Source organism: Anoplolepis gracilipes, chromosome 4 (assembly GCF_047496725.1).
Source record: "Anoplolepis gracilipes chromosome 4, ASM4749672v1, whole genome shotgun sequence".
Classification (NCBI taxonomy): Eukaryota; Metazoa; Arthropoda; class Insecta; order Hymenoptera; family Formicidae; genus Anoplolepis; species Anoplolepis gracilipes.
Genome location: NC_132973.1, coordinates 2332122 through 2355184, shown reverse-complemented (window position 1 = coordinate 2355184; position 23063 = coordinate 2332122). Strand labels below are relative to the sequence as shown.

Genomic DNA, 23063 nt, shown 5'->3' with positions numbered 1-23063 from the left:
TCACATACCTACAGTTAAATCAGGGTGCGTTCTGTTTGACGTTTCACGTACGAATTACTCAAATAACCAATGAAGACGAAAGGGACAAACATTTTCTTGCTCCGATTGGTCAATTAAACGCTTCGAAATTTTCACTGCTCGTACTTACGCATGCGTGATATATGAGTGGACGCACATGCGTCTGAAACACCTCGTAAATCTGTCGGTGTTTTTTTATTCAGAAAAGGCGGAAATTCAGATTGGAAGGAAGAAAGACGGAACGTTTGCAATTATACTTGTTATATTTCTTCGATTGATTTTGTTGTATCTTCAATCACTCCTTTATTTTATATAACTTCAACGCTGATATGGATGACGAGGATGAGACGTATAAATTGTGGCGCATCAGAAAAACAGTAATGCAATTGTGTCACGATAGAGGTTATCTCGTTACACAAGATGAATTGGATCAAACATTGGAACAATTTAAAGATCAATTCGGCGACAAACCGAGCGAGAAGAGACCAGCTAGGAGCGATCTCATTGTTTTAGTAGCGCATAATGACGATCCTACTGATCAATTGTTCGTCTTCTTCCCAGATGAGCCAAAAATTGGCATCAAAACTATAAAGACCTATTGTCAACGCATGCAAGAGGAGAAGATTCACAGGTGGGTTTATTACACATATTTCAGTACATTTTATTGTATATTATTGTGTCTGTTTTATCATTATATATATTATAATATTGTTACATATAATGCCATTTATATTATTTGTTTTTATTACAATAGTCTTATAGTTTATATGTAATATTTGTTTTAAAAAAAAAAGTATTAATATTAATTGGACTGACAATTTAGAAAAATGATTGTCAATTATTCATAACTAATTTTAAATAATCTTTTTAACATTATTTATTTATAAGTATTTTATTTGTATTAATCTACTTGTATTTAATATGTGGAAGAAATCATAAGGTATTATTATTGATAATTACAGAGCGATTATTGTAGTCCAACAAGGCATGACACCTTCAGCTAAACAATCGTTAGTAGACATGGCACCAAAGTATATACTGGAACAATTCTTGGAATCTGAATTATTGATCAATATTACTGAACATGAATTGGTACCCGAGCATATTGTTCTAACTCCGGACGAGAAAGAGGAACTGCTGACGAGGTATAAGCTGAAGGAGAATCAATTAATGCGAATACAAGCTGGCGATCCAGTAGCACGATACTTTGGTCTAAAACGTGGACAAGTCGTTAAAATTATCAGACCATCAGAAACTGCAGGACGGTATATATCCTACAGACTAGTATGTTGAAGATGGAAGGAAGACGGGAAAGTACATAAAAATAAAAAAAAATTCTATAACAAAACAAAGTACATAAAAAATAAAGTTTTCACGGATTAAAAAAACACTGCAGTTCGAAATTTGCTATTTATTGTACCAGCATTTTATAATGATGTATCCTCTCCTATTTGTTTTGTTATACCATCCTGCTAATAACTACACTTGTATTATACGATGTTATTGCTATGTGTAAGAAACTGTGGCACCAAGTGTTAAACATACAATCAGCAGTGAATAATTATGATTCTCATATTTGCATATACGCTGCAGTTTTTCTTATCTTTTCTGTACGTTTCACATTTTAATGCACTTGTGTCGCACGGTGATTACATGCGGTAAAATGCTTGCAATTTATCAGCTCACATTTATATAGTTAATATCAATAGATATAGCTTATGTTAATTAGCAATAGAAACAGCAATCGTACAAAAAAGAATGCGACTCGCGACGATTTGCTCACGATCGCCTGGCTTGGGTAAACATTTGTTTCATTACTTTTTACTATTATTATACAATTGCTTGGTCCAAAGTATTATGTTTTACAGTGTATTTTGAAGTAAAGATATATCAGTAGCAGAGTTTCCTTCTTGGAGCAATTTTACTTTGTTACTTCGTCGATTAATAAATAATCACATGAAATATAATTCATTAAGTGATATAATTCATTCTACTAATAGTAAATACATAGATCTTTTTTAATTGCATTTGGTCGTGAAATATGTTTGAATTAGTATAATATACTGTCTTTTCTCTCTTATCTGTTTTTTTTCTTATTTAATAATATTTTCTAATTTTGCACATAACTTAAATCGAAGACATAATTAAGTAATCCATTAGCAGTCTATTAACATAGTTAAATAATCAATCGTCGCAAACTTAAATCTCTCGATTCAAAACGGTACGACGTTAAGTCACAAGACATGCTTGGATTCTGTAAACGTTGAGAATTTTGAAATCCTCAAATTTAAATTTTTCTATATAATTCTTACTAAATCCAAATCTAATATTAAATTATATTCTAGTGCCTTGATCGTTCTAATTATAGAGGATAAACGTCGAGCATTATTAAAACCAGCGGAATGAAGATATTGATCATGAAACATGAGTTTCCGTATCTAGAGTTTATCGCGGTCGGTTGATAAAGCTAAAAGCGTACGACAGCAGGAAGTCTCCCAAATGGCACACTCACTAGCGTATAATAAACGAGCAGACTGACTGGTCACTCGTTATACTTGTTACGAGATAAATGCTACCAGTATAGCATGTTACCTCGCAACGCCGCTATTCAAAGGAGCATAATCGGTACCGTTTGGGCACAAGTAAACAAAGCACACGCGGCTATAATTATTACAATATATTGTTATCAATAAAATGTAACATAACACATTATAATAGTTATAATAATAATAACCATAAAAGATAATAATATAATAATTACACAATAATGCTACGAACTTTTGTGCTTTACGCTGTAAGTAAAGAAAACATAGAATCAAAAAGAAGACTTATAAAAAAAGAAAACAAAAATGTACATATGCGATTATTCACGAACGCGATTCCGTCGCAGATGGAAATCGCGCTCTAGAGACCCTTAGATCCTTGAAGATATACATAGATACTTAGATAACTCTTAGATAAAGGATCGTTATTGATTTCTTGTTAGAATTTTATAAATGCTTAAATCCTTAGATCCTTAGGCATCTTTTAGGCATCTTTAGATCCCTAGACATTCGTAAACACATTCTTAATATCCTTGGATCTTCGGATATCGTCGGACATCTTTAAATATTCAAGTCATCCTAGATATTATATCTTCGTGCTTGGACATTTCGATGTAATATATCGTTTCTTTTTTTCTCTCTCTCTTCTTTCAAACGCAATTACTATCCATTTGCATTTGGTGTTGGAATATACGATTACTTTTAATCGTGTTTATACTCAGAAGACTTTTCGGCGAGACCACCAATAAACTTTAGCGGCCCATTCGATAGGTGAGGTTTGCAAAATATTGTTTATCAAATCTGCAGCAATTCGAATCCTGTACGTGATAGTGGTGGGATAAGACGGCCGCTGTTCCCAATAACGGCTTCTGTGCATTCGGCCGTATAAAGCCTGAAAAATTACATTAATAATTAAATAAAGAGATATATAAAAAAAAGACATATATAAGATATATCAAATGTAAGAAAAAAAAATGCAAAAACTAAAAGTTGCTTTTCTTTATTGCATAATATTATTGCGTCATATTTGTTTTCAATATCACGTTTTTTTTATTCTAAAAAATTGTATCTCGTCTAAATTTGTAAGTAAAAAAAATAATGCAAATATTATAACAGCAAGCTGTATTGATTTCTTACCTAGGAGTGGTATTGCATGACATAGGTAGACGGAAACAGTCCTCGTCTATTACCGATCTCTCCGTGCCACCAGTGTTGATCTGTACGGTCTGTGACAGTGATTACATCCCCTCGTCGGAACTCTAGCTCGCCCGGCTCTTGTGGCGCAAAATCGTAGAGCGCTTGCACCAGACACTGAAAGCCATCACACAATCGTTTTACGTTGTGACACTAAAATAATTAAGATACTTTTCTTGAAACATTTATAATATATTTCCTATGAATTAAATGTTTTGAAGAAGAAATAATATTTTGTTTTTACCTCCTCTGGGATCATATCACGCAGCTTAACGTCTTGCGAGCGAGAAACAGATGCCGTACGATGGTACTCTACCAGTTCATTGAGACTATTAAACTTGACAACCCATAGAAAGAATTTGCCTTGTGCGTCTCTTAATACTTTAAAGTGCTGCACACCGTCGGAGCACCTATAGATATATATAACAACACTTATTTATTTTCTTTAATATAATAATTAATAACAATTAATTATTTGATGTAGACATGTTGCAATATCCTTTTATATAAGACAAAAAGTTATATATAATACAAGTTTCTCATTTCATTGAAAAATTTTAATAATAACAATAAATGGTTATATAGTCACATATTATTTATGTATTGTAACAAAAATATACTCACTTTACAGATAAGGAGAAATCACCAGGAGAACTTTCACTGATTCTGATCAAAAAGGCACCTTCATGTTTGTTTGATAATAATCTTTCAGCATCTGCTCTAGTTATCCTTCCATAGTACCAACTGTAACAAATACATACAAAATACATATAGAAAATAAATTTTTACATGTGACAAAAGGTACATTATATTGTAAATATATTTCTATGAAAAAAAAAAGGTAAAATTTTATAATACAAATATTGTATATTCTTTATTAAATAATAATTTTTTCTGCAATTCAGATGCATTTTAATATAGCATGCATATATAATATTTGTAATACATACTCATGGCTCTTCATCTCGATATAATTACTTGGTATAAGCCCTTCTCTAGAATCTAATTCAGCTCTATACCAATTCATGTCATCTTCCATATTCAAAATCTGAAAAAGATACATTTTACATAGGAATTATATTATACATATAGAAAATATAATAATAATTATTATACCAACATTTATAAAGAATTATATATAATATGTGCATGTCTGTGAATCATTATATAAATATTTTTAAATTAATACTTCAAACAAACATAGAAAGTAAAAACTAAATATATAGCTTTATAATACAAATATAAATAAAGAAAAAAAACCTTAATTATATCTATTATACAAATAACATATTTGTGAAGAATTAATCCTACAAAATATAATCCTATCTTATTTTAATAGCTAATTTTTTTAATGACTGTTTATATAAAATTCGGTCTTTAGATCGCACATTCGAAAACACTTGATTAAATTTATTTTCTTCCTCATCGGTGACACGAGACATTTCTACTCGAGCCATAGTTCAATGAATGGATCGATATAAATTATTGCTTGTGATAATTAAGTGTAGAGTACAGATGTCGTAAAAAGTTTTCTAGCTGATCATATTGCTAAGAATATCGCGAAATTGCTATGAATAAAACGAGTATACGTATCCAAAGCGTGTTTTGCAAAATGTCGGCTCTTTCAATATCGTGATTAAGAAAAGTATCGATCTTTCAAAGGAAAAGCATCCGAATGACAATGATGATAAAGATGTTATTTGCGAAGATTAATCAATCATTCGATCAATCATCGAATGTAACGCGACGCGATATTCACAAATACACGAATAATTACATATGAATGTTCAAACCATCAACCAAGAGGAAGATAAAAAAGAATAAACAAAGTAAACGAGATAATAGATCAAAGAATAATGGAACTGATGAAACAAAGAGTGATCTTTAGAACGATGAAAAATTTCAAAGTGTTTTGGAAAATCAATTATTTAAGTTTATTAGCGCTTTCATAAAGAACATTGAACGCACTTTTGTCGCTAGAAAATAAGCTATTATAAATATGAAAGTTAACATTATCGTCGATTACTCTTTATTGTGAAGAAACAACAAAGCGCGAAGTTATACAACTCATATAAATGAAAAACAAAAGAAAAAAAAAACGTAACGAAATAATACCGCAAATTTCCGATAAAATTAAGAATTTAATCGACGCGGAATTGGATCCACTCGACGATAATGCCATTGACGGCAACAAGACAATTACAATTGACACGACGGTGAATCCGTTATAGACGGAAGCGGATGAATAGGTAGAAAATGCCGCCGTTACATTGTATTGTGGCAAGAATAACGAATAAATAATTTGGAACGCTCGAACAAATCATCGGTGAGAGTAATCATCGATAAAACGATTGTTGCAAACGACAAGATGATTGAAGAAACTCGAGATTGTTGATAAAACAGCAACGATTATTGTCAACGATTCGTTACGAGACGATGATATTGCTGATCGCAACACTATCGTTGACGATCTATTAAACAAAAACAACCTAGTTTAACGCATAAAAAATTAAATACAGCTTCTAATGATCTAAATATATCTGAACACTATATATATAGAATATTATATCATCGAAAAATCAATATTTGTAACGTATAATAAATTAAAATATAAAATAAGTTTGCAATTTTAGGTCATTGAGTTCTCTGTAGAAAAAAAAGTTGTGCTTCTTTTCATCGCTAAACTACTATTTTCTTATAATTTATATAATATACTTTTGTTGTAACTTTCACAAGTTTTATCATAGAAAGTTTCAGTCTTTCTTATTATTTTCCATCATTCTTATCATTCTATAAAGGAATTCTTTCAAAGCTCTTTCTTCTTTCTGAAAAATCAAATAAATTCATTTAATCATTTTCTCTCAACATGAAGTAAAATAGAAAAAGCTTACGACAGATTTAAAAATATATTAAGTTTATATTACATCTGCTTGCTTTAGCTATATATTAAAAAAATTCTTTTACAAATCGTTTCCTCTCGAGAAACCCGAATATATGCCTAGGCGGCTATTCTTTTTAACTGCAAACAATGCGGTTGTAAAAGGAGTACAGCTAACGACAGCGACATATTATTTTACGACAAATCCCATCAATATCGCTTGAAACAATAACAAAATTGTTATCGCTTCGCGCGGGCGGCAGTAAACATACATAAATATCGCGGCGCGCGACATTCGTGCGTGCAGGCGCAACAGCTTTCTAGCGGGGCGAAAACCGATCCGCAGCATATGTCACACAATAACAATTAGCTTCTTCTTTCTAAAATGCATGCGTGTTGCAGAACAACGGACCAACCAACCAACCAACCAACCAACGAACGAACGGTAGAAGTTTCACGATCAGCCCGAGGAGTCCCGTGACCGCTGCGACGACGCGACGCAGGCCGCCACCTCGTCCACCGAGAGGCAGGCCAACGGTGGGATGATGGCCCAGGTCGTTCGCCTAAAGTTGCGTACTAACCTTCAGGACCTGACTCCTTCGGAAGCTCAGCTCGTCCTCGGCGGTAGCCGTGAAGTCGTGCTTCGCTATCGCCTCCATTCTTCGTCGATACGACGGCAAACGGGAGACGACCAACTGCTCCGCTGCTCTGCTGCTGGAGGGGGCGAGAGGGCGCTCGCTATATGATTTTCGCACTGTAGCGAAACGGAGTGCTACGTCCGAGCGCGAGGGAGGGAAAAAGGGGGAGAGGAGAGAGGGCAGGGAGGATACAGGAAAGAGAATAAGAAAGAGAGATAGAGAGAGAGAGAGAGAAGACGCGTTCGTTGTGCTGAACGCAAAACGTATTATCTCATGAATAGTATGCGATATACGCATACGAAATCTTGCTGGAGCAAGTGACGATATGAAGCTTCTTAAAGAGGGCGAAAGGGTGGTATAAAAGGAAATTGAAGGAAGCGAAAGATCGCGCACAAAGCACAGGAAGAGAGGACTTATCCGTATGCGATATATAGCTTATGAACGACGCGATATATAAAGTAGTAAAATAGAGAGAGGGAGCAGGAATGAGAGAAACGCGCTTTCGTTATCGAAGAATGCTTCAAGTTCTCGTCGCGACACCGACGTCACCGTCCTTTGTCCTAGCGGACGGGCGGAGTCGGTCGGAAGGATAAGGATATTGTACTGGCCGTATATGTGTGCGTATACTGCGTGTATGCACACAGGAATCCCGGACACGTAAGCGAGCACCGATGCTCACGTATACACCCCACACATACACACGCACACCACGCACGCACACAGAGGGTTTCGTATTTGATATACACACAAATTCGTTATCTATAAATCTCGGATTAGAGCCTTGACATCGTATTCTTATCACCGTGCTCGCAACTCGATCCCTACAATCTACGGAACTGTCAAAACCGATCGCACACACTATCGCGACAGTCCATCGCTGGTCTTATCAAGCATTACACTTGTTCCGTTCGGTTACTCTCGGCTTCGCTCGGCTGGATTCGGCGTCGCTTATCCACCTGGTTGCGTTCGAAAATCCACTCGTCTCGTGAGTAGCTGTCGATTGACCAATCACGAGTCTTTGCTCCTCTCATTCCGATTGGTTAGGTCAAGCGCTACTCCACTTAACGAGTAGATTGTCGAACACTACCCGACTATCGCGCATGCGCGTGACATCGAGTGACGTCACGCGTCCTGCGCCATGGCCGGGAGGCGAGAGGTACGTTGTATTCGTATATCGTTTATATGTATGTATGTACATACGCGACATGTCCGTTTCCTAAATGATGGCGACTTTCGAAAGTTTTTTTACGCTTACGTCAGTTGTCTTGAACGTGACGTCAGAAGCGGAACTCGAATGTCGGAGGGAGAAATTAGGAAGAAATACACGCCAATAGTTCTTGGAAATTGCGTCAAAAGCGAATGAGTCTTAGTCGAAGAAATCATTTATGGCGGAAACTTTGCTCCATCTCTATTATACCTGGTACATCACGTAAATATAAGAACACGTGGTGAGACGCAAAGCGAAATTAATATTAGTTTCTCTCGGATTTTTTTTTTAATATTTTAACAACGCCGCTAGACAATCAATTTTATACACACACATATATATATATATATAAAGCATAATATATCAATTTATGAAAACATTATATACATATATTGCGCTTCATATAAATTTGGAAACTTTGAGTTTCGCGTGTACACGAAACGTTTTCGTTATGTGTTATCGCTGTTTTATATTTCTGATATTTCATGCCTCTGACAATTTCTGTGATCTTTGACTCGTCAAATATATCTTTGAAAACGGTGACAGTCAAAACTGCCGAAACTTCAAAGTCTTCTTGACAAAATCTAACGGTTTAATAATTCATCGTATTATGTATATCTCACACATTTCTGATAAAAAAAGATAATAGTTGATTTTACACAAATCACAAGACTAGTCGAATGTAATTATCAACAAAAATTATAGAAAGTACGTTTCTTTGCAGATATTAAAATTTGCTTTAATCATATTTATATATTATTTAAAAATTCATATGAATTACTTTTTTTATTTAAATTTGTATAGAGATTTATTTGATAAAAACATTATATTTTTTTTTTTTTATTTTTAAGGATTCAAATTAATTAGTAATACATTTAATATGTTTTATTTAAAAAAAATTAAAATATTTATAATTTATAGTTTCTCCATGGAAAATGACGAAGGCGAATTGAGAGACCGGGAAGGTGGCGTCATCTTATTGAGCGGCAGTCGGCAAACCAGGATGAGACATTTCTCGTGATGTGACAATAAACAGGTATGTGATTCTAATGCAATACGAAACAGGCGACGTAGTACGAAAATAAACAGAACACCTCGTGTTTACGGAAGTCCGTAACAGGTGTTTTTCATCCCCTTCTCCTCTTCCTTCTGCACCACCTCCGCTTTGCTGTTCTCGCAACCTCCTCCGTCCTCTGTCCGAGATATAGGGAAGGGGACATAAATGCAAGCGAAGCTTGTCCATTCGCTTACGTAGGCACTCGTCTTGCGTTCTTCGTGCAAACTCGTCAGCCGTTTCGGTCACGGATGTTTGAGTCCTTGGATAGATACCGAGTATGTTCGCAAGAACCTCAGCATTCCTGCAAATCTTCACTTTTGAATTTTCGAGCATTCTGTTTTCTATCATTCATGGAATCTTATAAGCTTCTTATGAATCTATGAATATTTGAATAATAAATTATTTTTTCCTCTTAATTTGCAAAAAAGTTTAAATAATCATACTAAATATTAAAAGTCTAAATAATACTAATATTTCTTAATAAACTAAAAACTCACGAGAAACCTATCTTTGCAAATTTCTAAATTGCTTTGTTGAATTTAAAATTTATAATCTATTAGATATATGTAAACATTATTTGATTTTGATCGTAACATTTCAATCCTTTCTAAGACTGTATCCATTTGAAAGGATTCCGCGAGAGTACGTTTGAAAGTATTGCCTTCGAGAGCGATTCTCGGCAATGAAAATAATCGTTAGAGTGACCACTATTGAAAAATAACTTTCAATTTTACGTATAAAAGAACTGTAACAAGAAATGTTTAATGCATATATAAGAATATATAAGGATTTTAAATTTTTCTATACTGATAATATCGGTTAATGTTAAATAATGTTATTATTTAAAAGGATTAAAAATTTTATATTATAAAAGCAGACTGATAAATAATTTTTTTAATTGCAAGCCTTAATATCGTAAGACCATGGATTAAAAAAAAAACTTATTCTCTTTTTAAATAGACACACTGTCAGGTGCGAGTGCTTTAAAATTATTCCGTAATAAAAGATCTATAAAAATATAGGGAGGAGAAACGTCCTTTGAGACTTTGCTAAGCACCTGCACAGGTAGAAGCCAGGTGCAGCTGCAATATAACTTGGCGTCACGTTGCAAAAACTTAACGCGTATATATATATATATATATATAAGTTAGTATATTAAAATACAAATTAGAATGTAAATATTTAATTAATTTAAAAATCAAAGCGAATTCTTTTCTACAATGGCTTTAATTTATTTTCTTTCTAAAATAACTAAATATTTATTTATTCAGCGAATATTAAACACAGAATAATACTTTTATATTAAAAAAAATTTTTTTTCATATTACTTTATTTTATCTACGAGATTCTAATTTTTTCATGGCTTATCAGTACTTTCAAATCTTGAAAAAAAATCGAAATAACGAGAAGTTTAACGCGGTCGTAAAATTCGAAGAGTTGCTTATTCAAGGATGTTACGACGCGTGAGAGAATCAAGTTGTGAATAATTCAGCGGTCGCGACGACGATTCGACGAATCGACGACGACGACAGCGACGACGACGATGATGACGACGACGGCGACGACGACGACGATGACGACGATTCACAAACATGCCGGAGTCAAAGGACAAAGATTGCGCCGCGCGCGATCGTCCAGGGGATGCCGTAGTGTGCGCTAATGAAGCAGCAAGTCTTTGTGCTGCTTTTATTCTCTTACGTCATCAAATTCAGCGGCGACGGCGACGGCGACGACGGCGACGGCGGCCCGACCTGGCCGCGTTCTCAGCGCGTAGGATGGCTTGCGCAAGGCGCAATGAAAGACCGACCTCTCGCGGGCCGTCCTGGAAGCGCGCCAGCTAATGTGTTTTTCCTCTGACTTTAGGCATTTCAGGCTAACGCAAGACACGTACATGCATAGGTATAACAGCATTATCACTTTACATTATACCAAGAAACTTTATAATGGTAATGTGCAATTCCGAAAAGGGACAGATAAATTATTAATTAGCATAAAATGAACGTTAAATCAAAGTCAACCAACGTTAAAAAGTCGTTTTGTGATGGAGGTAAAATATATAAGAATAAGTAAAATCAATCGATCTTTCCGAAAAAATATAAAGAGAAATGTATAAATGGTTTTTTTTTTTTAATATAAATAAATAGTTTTCTCTCTTTCTCTTTTGTGCAGAGAAAAAGAAAAAAAATCATTACTTCATATTTTAGATCAATTTGATATTATCTTACATTACTCAGAAGTGTTTAGACAAGATTATATCATTATCTTCGTTACAAGAAAACGTGAGTAAAAATGTAGCTTTTTCGAAAATGTTATTTTATTCTAATATTAATATCATATATTAACGAAGTATAAAACATACATATACTTTATATTATAATATTGAAAAATTTTCTTTAAATAAATTTTATTATTGTGTGATTTTTTTATTTTATTTATTATTTTATAGTACTTTTATTTTAATAATGTCGTAATATTTTAATATTATCGAAAACATTTGATAAAATATTGCAAAACGTATTTATTCATAGAACTTCTACTTTTTACGTTTTAATATATATAACAAATATATTTGTACATTTATTTTATACGTTTTAATTTTTTCGTTTATTGCGCCTTGCAAAAGATAATTTTCAATTAACGTTGATTAACTTCTCAGTTTAAAAAATTAAGATTAACTTCCCCTTTTACAAAATTTACACTTTACGACAAAAAATGTCAAAATTATATGTATAACAGTTAATGTCATTCTTCAGAATAAATATTAGAAAAAAAGAATACCTTGTGATAAAATTAATCTAATATTAATAAAATTATATTAATTTCTTTAGATTTCTTTCTTTAGTTTATTGAATGTTTAAATTATTGCGACTGTTTCAAGGAGAAAAAGGATAGAAGTGATCTAGACGTATTGCTGTGAAACTTCGCGGTTATAACGCAGAAACCACGTTGCGTGACTTGCGACACATCATGACGAGGCAAACTTCGAGTGTATCATACTCGCGCACGCAGGTTGCATGAGAACGTTGCGTTCACATCATTTAAACCCCCTTCATCGGTCTTTTTATATTCTTCTGAGTTCTTGAACGTCAAAACAGCGAGACAGTCGGCATCTCATTGTTAGTTTCTAAAAATGTGTGAAAATCTGTAAATTCGAAATACTTGAAAAATAAATTTCAGTAATAATAATAGAAACACAAAATATTTAGAAAAAATTCCGATTATAACAGTATCGGAAAAATACAATAAGATTTTCAATCTTGCCAACTTTAATTAATCTAATAGATAATTGTAGGCTAAAACTAAAATCTTGGGGGATAACTGATAATTATCCAATTATAAAATTGCTTTTGCTTATAATTTTTTAATAATTTTCTGATATAACTTTTATACGTATATTATAATTTTGATATAACTGTTATACATATAATTTTGATATAACTGTTATACACATAATTTTTAATTATTAAATACTTTCAATTATTTAAATTAATTTATGTTACTTTTCATATTGCCCCTATTATCATATTGTCTTGTTTACTTTTGATATTATCACATTTGATCTTCCAACTCTACAATTTACTTTTATGGGTCGCAAAATCTAATATTCTAAAAATGGGTGTAAAATTTAAGAGTGTTTTTGACTGAAGTGGATCGCTCCGAAAGCAATTAGTGACGTCAATCCTCTTTCGCGTTAATATATGACAATAGTCAAAAATCATATAAATATTAAATATACTTTAATTCCCTTATGTTTATTTTAAAAATTCTCTCAGCTTGTGAAAAAGGTGCAGAAAGTGTAATAGTTACATCAAGTTACTGTTTGATAAGTCTAAATTGATATAAGAGCTATATATACATATATATATATATATATATATACAGGCATTTTTAGTCTATAAAAATTACATCTTTATTATATAAAAAGAGAAAGAAAAAAAATTTTTTTCAGTCAAAAACATTAAGCATCTATCCCTGTTGGCAAATTTAAATATATTCGGTCGAGTATCAATTTTATTGTCTGGTCTAAATTAAATTATCAGGATCTAAACTCGAATAAAAAATTGCCTCATCCGGATTCGCCATTCACATTTTATTTTCTGTTATCACATTATATTTATATAATTTCTGAATGTACTTTTCTGATTATCGTAACAACTTGATCTCTCGTATCGCCTCAAAACAAGGGAAACGAGTGGGCGAGCAGTACTGACCCAGTTGATAGAACCGCGAACGATAGACCCGTGTTGTCGTCGCGACGAGGAGAAAAGGGGGGAACACAGAGGAGAACGACGGGAGGATAGGGGAGATGAAAGGGGAAGGGGGTGATGCACGTAACGGCGGTGACTCACTCTCCGCGTGCGACGGCACGTCGATCTTTGCACCCTCCGTGCTTCCTCCGCCGTCGTCCCCGACCTCTCTCTCCTCTCTTCGCCCCGCAACCTTTCCCGGCGCATTTCCCGGCGGCGTGTAACGCGCCGCGCGTGCACACGTGACATTTCGAGTATATCTCGAATTAAACCGTAAACATCGTAGTACAACCTTCGCGGCCACGCGGCACCACACGCCGGTGTCAATGATCCTTGCTTGCCACTTATTGAATCGCGCGCTCGCATGGCGCGTGTGTCATTGTACACTCTGTTGTTGGATGTTTCTTCCGCCTCTACAGGGTGACCGAAAAGTCGCGCGCCGCCAAGATTTCGATCGCGAATGATTGAATTTGAGAGAGGATGTAATTATACCCGGTCCCTCATTTTGCTCGACTCCAGGAAGGATATATTTCGTTACTCTGACAATGTACTTATATTATATTATTACTGATTAAGGATACATACTCTAATAACATATTTTACATAGCATTGTCCGTAACTTAAATCCTAGTAGATATTATGACCAATTATTGTATTGCATTACGATTTTTTCATGGTATGTGGAAATTTTATTTATTTTTATACAAAATATTATATACTATATATATGAATTTATTCCAATACTTAATTTATTTTCGAATTTATCAGTTACGTAAGAAAACATTATGAAAGATTACATAGGTCTTTAAAGAAGAATAATTTTTTTACAAAGCTCGTATGAACTTTACGTTAAATTCTCATCTATCAACATTCATGACAAGAATCACAACTTTTTATAGATAGAAGACAGAAGTATAGAATACATAATTCTCTCTTTCAGAAACAGAAAAGTATAAAACACATGGTTGCACGCAGAAGCAAGAAAGTATAGAACGCATAGTTTTATATGATTGTAGCTTATACTGTTGCAGATTTTTCTTTCCTACATTATTTATATCAAAAGATCTATATCAGAGATAGTCTAACAAGTTCAATTCATGTTCAAACTTCGGCTTTGTAAGTACCTGGAAATAACATTTTATGTAAAAAATACTTAACGAAAAAAATTGTTTAAGAAGTTATAATTTTTAAAATGATAGTGATGAAAATAAATTAATAAACATTAACAAATTTTAAAATCTTTTTCAATAGAGATCAAGTCAGAATCAAGGGAGATTGAAGCTCTCTAATATGTAAAACTAAATTATATTACATTTTTCTATTTAAAATTAACAAAGTTTCGGATATCTAAATCTTAATGATCCAAAATTTCAATATACCACATCTTTAATATCGGCTACACATAAATATACATATATAACCATTATTCTTTTTAATTTATTTTTAAATATTCATAATGATCGAAGCGTACCACACGAGCAAACAATTCATGCCCCATCCGTTTGTTGTATAACATTAGTTTAAATGTACCTTTATAGGCCACTGTGTATATTATATTGTATTGCGTATTACATAACATCTATCCGGTTAACATTATAGCGCAACACAGATATATCTTCGTGTACACATATGTATATATCGAGGCTTTCGGCTCCCACTCGCCGGCGGCGCGTCGCCGTCAGTCGCCGTCACACGTCACTCGTCGATCATTTCATGTGTATCGTCGCCGCCCGTGAACTCTCCGCCGAGCCGGCGGTTTCGTAGGTAAACCGAACGTGTCCGAGTGCGCACGTGCGTACGTCTGACTGCGTGTCTCGCGTGTCCACGTTCGACGAACGAAGACGAGCGGTGGCGGAAGGGGCGCGAGGGATGAGAGAGAGTCACGTGTGCGGAGGATCTACTACGATTTACTCGCCGGATCCCAGAAGCGTCTGCCACCCTTGTCCCCCGCCTCCGCTCCCCTGCGACCGTTCCGTGCCCCCCTCGCTGCTCATTCTCCTTCTCCTTCTCTCTCCTCCTGCTCTTCTCTTATTCTCCTTCTATTCTTGTTTTACTACGACGGGTTACTCCACTTTCATTCAGACGCTGGTCTAAAAATAAAGTCCTTGATTCACGATGCATGAATGACAATCTTATCGCGGGAGGCCCCTAAATCGTAGAAAAAATACACATTCGAATATTGGATAGTTGTCTGTCGTGTATATTGTATCGCGCGTGCTGCGTAACACGTTCCTTATGTGCAGGATAAAAAAGTGATATGTAGTTTTTAATAACAATAATAATTATAATAATATAATATAGTAACATAATAATATCGAAATATAATATGAGATATATCTTCTCTTTGTTGACCGATTCTTTCCTAAAGTTTCACTTTAAGATATCTCTTTTTGTTAAAGATTAAAAAATTAGATTCTATAAAAATAGAAAATGTAATTATTATTATTATTATTATTAATTTATTTTTTTTTTATGAAAAAATTATCAAATAAAGATTTATATTTATAGCTGATAATCATAATAGTGTTGAATTTAGAACGGATTTCACGTGTTACTGAATTGTTGCATTAGAAGATGAGAGAGAGAGAGAGAGAGAGAGAGAGATAGAGAGAGAGAGAGAGAGAGAATCCTATTAATTAATAGTATTCCTTGTAATAATAGCTTAACTTTACATCTTTTTCGTATGAAAAATAATAACGCTTGCAAATCTATCAATTTTAATTAACGTTAAAACAAGACTTAGTATATATCAGTCTGTAAAACTTATAACTCAAAGCTTATGTTTCCATTAAAACAAGATATAATATTAGTCTGTGAAACTGCTATAACTCAAAGCTTATATTTCAAAAAACCAATGCAATTATAATAGAAATAATAGAAAAAGATAGTGATTATATGTAAAACGATAGTCTTGTAGTTATGATGATCCTATACTGATAATGCGATATATTAAATAAAAGGCAGCGAATTATTATCTATTAATAATACCGAGGCTCAATTGGTTTTAATAAATAAATCCTTGATTTCAATAAACCTTTTCAATTTTCGCTATTGATTACCATTTCAATTTATCTCTTATATTTGTGTGACATTCACAGTAATTTTGAGACATAAAGGGATTCTCCTCTCCTCTTAAAATATAATTATAATAATAGATAATAGATGTAACACACGCACAGTACTTACACAATATTAATAGTATATATTATAATAATAATATAATATTAATATAATTATATAATTAATTGTATTACTAAGTATATATATATATATATATATATATATATATATATATATCTTAGTAATACAATTTAAAATAATATACTTAAATAATATAATATACGTAGATAATATATATATATATATATATATATAAAGGTATAATAATTGAAATTTTATATACATATATATATATATATATATATATATATATATATATATAAAATTTCAATTATTGCAGGAATATTCAATCATCTTATAGAACACAACAAAATGTGCTGCAACTTGCGCACGTATTCCTCGCTCGCTCACGGCGAGCTGTTTCACAGCGACCAAGGCGAACTTCTTCGTTCTCCAACTCGTCATCACTGCCGCCACTCAGTCGCAATATCCAGCGCTTATATCTTTCTACGTATTTTTCTCTATCCTAGAATTATTGCAAAACGATATTTCACGCAGCAAAGTTACACGCGCGTATATATAATATATCGACTTCGTCGAATATATAATAAAAAAGATATTACTTTCTATATGATCTTACGTATAATATTTACGTATGATACTTTTAAGTAAAATTATTAATTATAGCAAAGCGCTGTAAAGTTCAAAATTTCTCTACAATTATCATTATTATTTTCTTTTATATTAAATTCTTTTATAAATTATAATTCTTTTATAAATTATAATAATAATTAGTTTCTTCCTTCTCTTGCGTATACATGATAATTGATAATTTTATTTTGAAAAACAGTCATAAATAAAATAAAATGGATTACAGATTTTAGCTAATGATACACATACTATTGGCATAACTAAACATTGATCATGTTTGCAGTATTCACATATAGTTATTACTTCATTACATTTCTTACTTCGCTATAATAAACTGTTTATGATACAATTATTTAATATTATAATACATATAATGATATATGTGATATATTACATGATATCGGAAATTTATTTGATAAACATTTTCAAATGATCTTTTTCGTGAAAACTTTTAATAAAAACAATCTTTTGTTATTTTGTATTCCAATAATTATTGAATCATCTCGAAATAGAAAATGCTCGAGTCCTTAAATATCCGTAGAAAGAGATATCCATAGATCAACGAGTTTTTCCACGCTTTTCATGGAAAATAAATAAATATCGATCGCTGCGCGGCTCACGATGTCGGAGGCGAGCGAGCCAGCAGGAGAGCGAAGCAACGCTAGGTTGGAAGCTCAAACACATTCCGTGTACATGTGTGTGTGTGAGTGTGTGTGTTTGTGTGTATGTGTGCGCGCGCGCGAGCTCTGTCTCTCTTCCACAGCTAAATATATATTTCTCTCTGAAGCGGCTCAAGGTCACAGCGCTCGGATTGGCTCGCGATAAAGCGCCTCGCACGCTAGCTCGCTCGCTGCCTTCCTTCGACCGTGTCCGCATGTCAGAGCGGCGCGACATTGTCACGAGGTATATGGCGAATGGGAAAACGAGATAGCGAGAGAGAAAGATAGAAAGAGAGCCCACGTGTTTCCCCGCGTAGCATCACGTTCGGCGCGATGTTGGCACACGAATCATGTGGCAGTTACGCGATACCTCTTGAGCCGTGTGGATGTTGTCGATTCTTCTCATTGGGAGGCTACGAGAATCGTGGATGACGCCTTCTCAACGTCGATATGATGAGGCGATAGAATTTTCTGTTTTTCGAATCGTCACTATGACGCACGTATTTCCCTCCTCTCCGTTCCCCCTCTTTCCACGAGAGATTCTTACTAGTCGTATTCGATGTTTAGTCTTTTTCTTCCTGCAAAATATAGTGGACGGTATAAAGAATCGGCGAAGATATTTTTTCGTGGAATTTAATCAATAATTTTCGAGAGGCTAGAGATATATAGTATGAAGCTGATCTCTATGCATCTTTGTTACTAATATTGCGATAATATCAAACGGAAAAGAAGTTAGCATTAACTTTGATTCTGATATGCTGTTGAATTCATTAATCAATACTTTTTTTAATTCGCGATTTCTCTCTCTCTCTCTCAAGAATAATGAATCAAGAATGAAGATATAGTATAAAATAGATAGAAAAATAAGACTAGATAGGTATACACATAGAAAGAGATAAGTTTAATAAATTTACAAATAATCTTTCTGATATCACAGAAGATTAATAATAAAATATTTATACAAAACTCTTCTTAGTATATATACATTTTTTGTAATTATTTGAAGACTATATATTTATTTAACTTTATTTAACTCTTTTTCAATGCTTTTTATTATTTCAAACAACACATTTTCATGTATTTAATTATCTATGTATTTAGCTCCAAATATCACTTAAGTCTGTCACTAATTATTAATTTATTTACGATATACATATATTGAATGTGTAAACACATTTAGATATAAATATGAAAAATAGTCGTATTTAAATGGTTTCCTAGGAATTTTCTTTAATATTTTACATTATTTATTTTAAAGACATAAACTACTTTCTGTTTCGCTTCGATTTTTGTTTATTTGAAGAAGCATTTTCGAAAATTTTTATTTCGTCTAACATAATGTCTGCGATGTTTTATCGACCATTTTATTTTCATATAAAAAACTGTAAAGCAGGAAAAAAATAATTCTTTACTTATGAAAAGACATATTTGAGTTTTTTGCGAGAAAATTTCGATTTACATTTTCAAAACTTAACGTAAATTTCGTTATTGTGTAATTGTTTCTATCGGGAAACAATATTTAATACATTTTATAATTTTACTAGAGTGAGTTTAATTTTTCGCTTATTTTTTTTATTAGAATGTATTTTAATATTTTTTCAATATTGCAAAGCAATTGCAACTGAAAATCGAATCCGAGAGATTTTCGCTTGTCAGGCGACTGCTTCTCCACCAATAATAAGCTACACAGATCCTGGAAAGTTTAGCAAGATTGACACTTGCAATTTGTATTTTCCTTAGACATTTTCAAAGTAGAAATAAATGTCTGACAGTTCAGAAAATACAAGAGTCGATAACAATCGCTTGTAATTGATGTATACTTATCTATCAATCAGATCTGTCTTTCATAAAAGCCGATCACTCAACTGTTCGGTGTATTCATAGAGCATATACCTAAGACATATTGTACTTAAAAAAAACCTCCTGTAAATAATGTGTATCTTTATAGCCATTAATGTCTATCAATTCGACGATATCATTGTGACAAAATAACTGCGTGATAAATTCTACAATGTTTTACGATAAAAAGATAAAGGGAGATCAACCGAAATGATCCAGCTATCCATTATGTAGCATTCGATGATTAATAATTAATGTCTATATGTGTGTTAATTAATTTTTTTTATATTTTATCATATACTTTGTTTCTCTCTCTCTCTCTCTCTCTCTCTCTTTTTCTCTCTAAAAATTCTATTCTATTATAGTTGTTTCTATTTTCCCCAGACTTCGTGTCACGCCACATTTTCCTCGCAAAGTCGTCGCTATACGCGGTGATATCGCCTCGACGAAAATCTTCCCGCGCCGCGCGCGCCGTGTAAATCGAACGTTCGATAACGGACGGTGGCGAGAGAAGGAGGGAGTGTGCGAGCGAACGAACCAACGCGCGAGGGACGATCTGGCAACAGCGCTAAGTCGCAGTGCCGGAATTGAATTTCAAGCGCCCGAGGGACAGAAGAGGGGGCGGACCGACCGGCGCGGCCCTTTCTCTTTTGTATAGGGGGCACGAGGCGCATAACGGTGAGTCGACAGCCATGTTGTTGGAGCTTATACCCAGCATGCCCGTTTGCCTGCCTGCCTGGCCTGCCTGCCTGCTTGCTTGCCTGCTTGCCTGCCTGCCTGCCTGCCTGCCTGCCTGCCTGCCTGCCTGCCTGCCTGCCTGCCTTCCTGCCTGCCTGCCTGCCTGCCTGCTTCTCTGTCTGTTTGCCTGCCTGCTTGGTTATCTGTCTGGCCTACGTGCCTATGCCTATATTCCACACAATCGTTTCTCTTCGCTCCGCTCCGTTCCACTTCGCTTAATGGGGCTCCGTCTGTACGGATAAAAAGGAAAAAACATAATGGCGCAGTTTTAAGGGCGAGCTTGAATCCACCAGATTTCAATCCGAGCATGTTCGGAATTTTAGAAACACACTAAAATTCCGAGCATGTTCGGAATTTTAGAAACACACTAAAATTAGTTCAAAGAGAAGAGGAGATGGAAGAGAGCGGGGTGTCGAAAAGTTACGAGACGGTCCTGGGAAAACCAAACTTCCCTTCACCTTTATCGCCCTTTTTCCTGTCGTAACTTTACCCGTATTACACGGAGCAGGCCCATAGAGGGGCCTAACGAACGCACAGTAAATCGAGGCCCGTATATTTCGAAGAAAGTAGAAAGTATTTATTTTAAGGTTTTAAAAATTTATCAAAAATTATCAAGCTCAAACTCCTCTTTAGCTTTTTTACAATATCTCCAAATAATTTTTCTTATCTATGTTTCACCTAAAAAAAAATCTTGTGATATATACATATTTTTATCACTTTTATGCTTTTCTAATATTATTTAAAATATGTGAAAATTTTCTAATTTGATATCTAAAATTATTTTCTATTAAATTTTGTAATTTTTCTACTAAGAATTGCATTTCCTTTGTATCTTTAACCTTTTGAGAGATTGTGTGCTGTATCTTTGACCTTTTGTTAGAAATTGCAATTCTTCTTTCAACAAAAGAACAATAATTATTTTCAAAACTGACTCTTTCTTTCTTTCTCTGTATTCTCTACATTCATATAGCCACGTGACTTTACTGGTTCAAAGTATAATACGGTGTACTCTTATTTTAATAGATTGCAGTCCGCCGCACGCTCTACTGGATGTCCCAAAAGAACATGACCCATTAGCCGCGCTACGTCTTTATCTTACAAGCTGACACGATGGTGAAACTTGGCAAATGCGCACACCGACGTATCATCTGAACGCAGCTGCGTAAGATTCACCCTCCGAGAATCGGTTCAAAGCTACTGCCAGAACAGTCGTGCGTTTCGTCGCGGGACATCCGTTACAAAGTATGCGCTTCTCTGAAGAGGGTTTCTATATAACGACATAATTCCATTATTTATTGCAACATATCTAATAATTATATTTTATTTTTTTTAAACTTCCGATTTTTTTCATTTTATTGTTAGTTATTATTATCAATTATTAATTGTATAAAAAAAAACGAAAGAAAAAAAAATTGCAGCAATAAAGAGAAAATACTAGAAAGATTCTGTGTGCGTGAGTGTATTCTATGTATTTATACACTCGAAAATATATATATATATATATATATATATATATATATATATAATCTTTAAAAATAAACTCCCCAGCGTGCCTTTTCCCTCCCTGTTTACCATCTCGAATACCGCTTGGCTCGTTTACAACCTTATATTGTAATAACATTATAGTATAATATATTGAATATTCGAAATTTATCAAGTGTGCGATAGTAAGTTAATTATGTCTCAATATTATTGCAATTAAATTAAATTTGTACATGTGAAAGAGGAGAGAAAGGTCAATATTGTTAGAAAATTCCATGTGCTTTTTCATAAGCACAAGAGCGGAACAACTTGGAGTTATTTTATCCATCCCTGGGTGCCGCTTCTCCACCAGCGATCCACCAGCGAAGCGCCGAGGAGGGGAACGCAATGCGCAGCTGACGGTAGATGTGGTGTCCGGACGCGCGCGCGGACGGCAAGGGGAGAATGTTCGTCCGCTCGCGTTCTCTCGCTCGCTCGTCGAGTACAGGTCACCGGGAGTCGGGGGACTGGCGGGGTGCCAGCTGCGGCGAGCGAAGGCGCTGCCCTCGCACGGTCGGCTACCATACTACAATTACGCACACATATCCACGACGGAACGAACGATTGGCTGACTACGTGCGTTTCCTCCGCGTTCCCGTTTCCCGAGACAACGAGAGCGAGAGCGAGAGAGAGAGAGAGAGAGAGAGAGAGAGAGAGCGCAAGGGTGCGCTCGTCGCGTGCGATAGCTCTACACATACACGCGTTGCGTTATTACACGCGTGTTACACGCAGCCAAGCGCCAAGCTTTCCGAA

The 23063-nt window shown here is 34.3% G+C and overlaps 2 protein-coding genes and 1 long non-coding RNA gene across 6 annotated transcripts; 2 read left to right on the top strand and 1 right to left on the bottom strand.

The window, feature by feature from the left end:
* Positions 1–207: 207 nt before the first annotated feature.
* Rpb5 (DNA-directed RNA polymerases I, II, and III subunit Rpb5) lies at positions 208–1327 on the top strand. The gene is made up of 2 exons (XM_072890237.1): positions 208–649; positions 981–1327. The coding sequence occupies exons 1-2, from the start codon at positions 348–350 to the stop codon at positions 1309–1311; spliced, it is 633 nt and encodes a 210-aa protein (XP_072746338.1). The 5' UTR covers positions 208–347; the 3' UTR covers positions 1312–1327.
* Positions 1328–1414: 87 nt separating this feature from the next.
* Positions 1415–8187, bottom strand: Drk (growth factor receptor-bound protein 2 drk). Of its 2 annotated transcripts, none has more exons than XM_072890234.1 (6): positions 7215–8187; positions 4706–4803; positions 4380–4499; positions 4000–4165; positions 3699–3908; positions 1415–3453 (listed from the first exon to the last, which is right to left on the bottom strand). In XM_072890234.1, the coding sequence occupies exons 1-5, from the start codon at positions 7566–7568 to the stop codon at positions 3699–3701; spliced, it is 948 nt and encodes a 315-aa protein (XP_072746335.1). In that variant the 5' UTR covers positions 7569–8187; the 3' UTR covers positions 1415–3453. The 2 variants fall into 2 exon arrangements, with proteins under 2 accessions (XP_072746335.1, XP_072746337.1); XM_072890236.1 differs by having other exon boundaries at positions 3699–3872; positions 7215–8184.
* Positions 8188–8433: 246 nt separating this feature from the next.
* Positions 8434–22216, top strand: LOC140665137 (uncharacterized). 3 transcript variants are annotated; one of them, XR_012046554.1, is made up of 4 exons: positions 8434–8691; positions 9400–9514; positions 20436–20729; positions 21813–22216. It is a non-coding gene; the product is annotated as an uncharacterized lncRNA (long non-coding RNA). The 3 variants fall into 3 exon arrangements; XR_012046555.1 differs by having other exon boundaries at positions 8434–8719; XR_012046556.1 differs by lacking the exons at positions 8434–8691; positions 9400–9514 and adding an exon at positions 18525–19089 and having other exon boundaries at positions 21813–22214.
* The last annotated feature ends 847 nt before the right edge of the window (positions 22217–23063 follow it).

Excerpts from the sequence above, each read along its gene's own strand:
- Rpb5 (XM_072890237.1), top strand. The coding sequence starts at position 348 with ATGGATGACGAGGATGAGACGTATAAATTGTGGCGCATCAGAAAAACA. Across the intron at positions 650-980 it reads CAAGAGGAGAAGATTCACAG|AGCGATTATTGTAGTCCAAC; the intron begins GTGGGTTTATTA and ends TGATAATTACAG.
- Drk (XM_072890234.1), bottom strand. The coding sequence starts at position 7,568 with ATGCGTATATCGCATACTATTCATGAGATAATACGTTTTGCGTTCAGC. Across the intron at positions 4,804-7,214 it reads GAAGGAGTCAGGTCCTGAAG|ATTTTGAATATGGAAGATGA; the intron begins GTTAGTACGCAA and ends TATCTTTTTCAG. Across the intron at positions 3,909-3,999 it reads GTGATATGATCCCAGAGGAG|TGTCACAACGTAAAACGATT; the intron begins GTAAAAACAAAA and ends TAATTATTTTAG.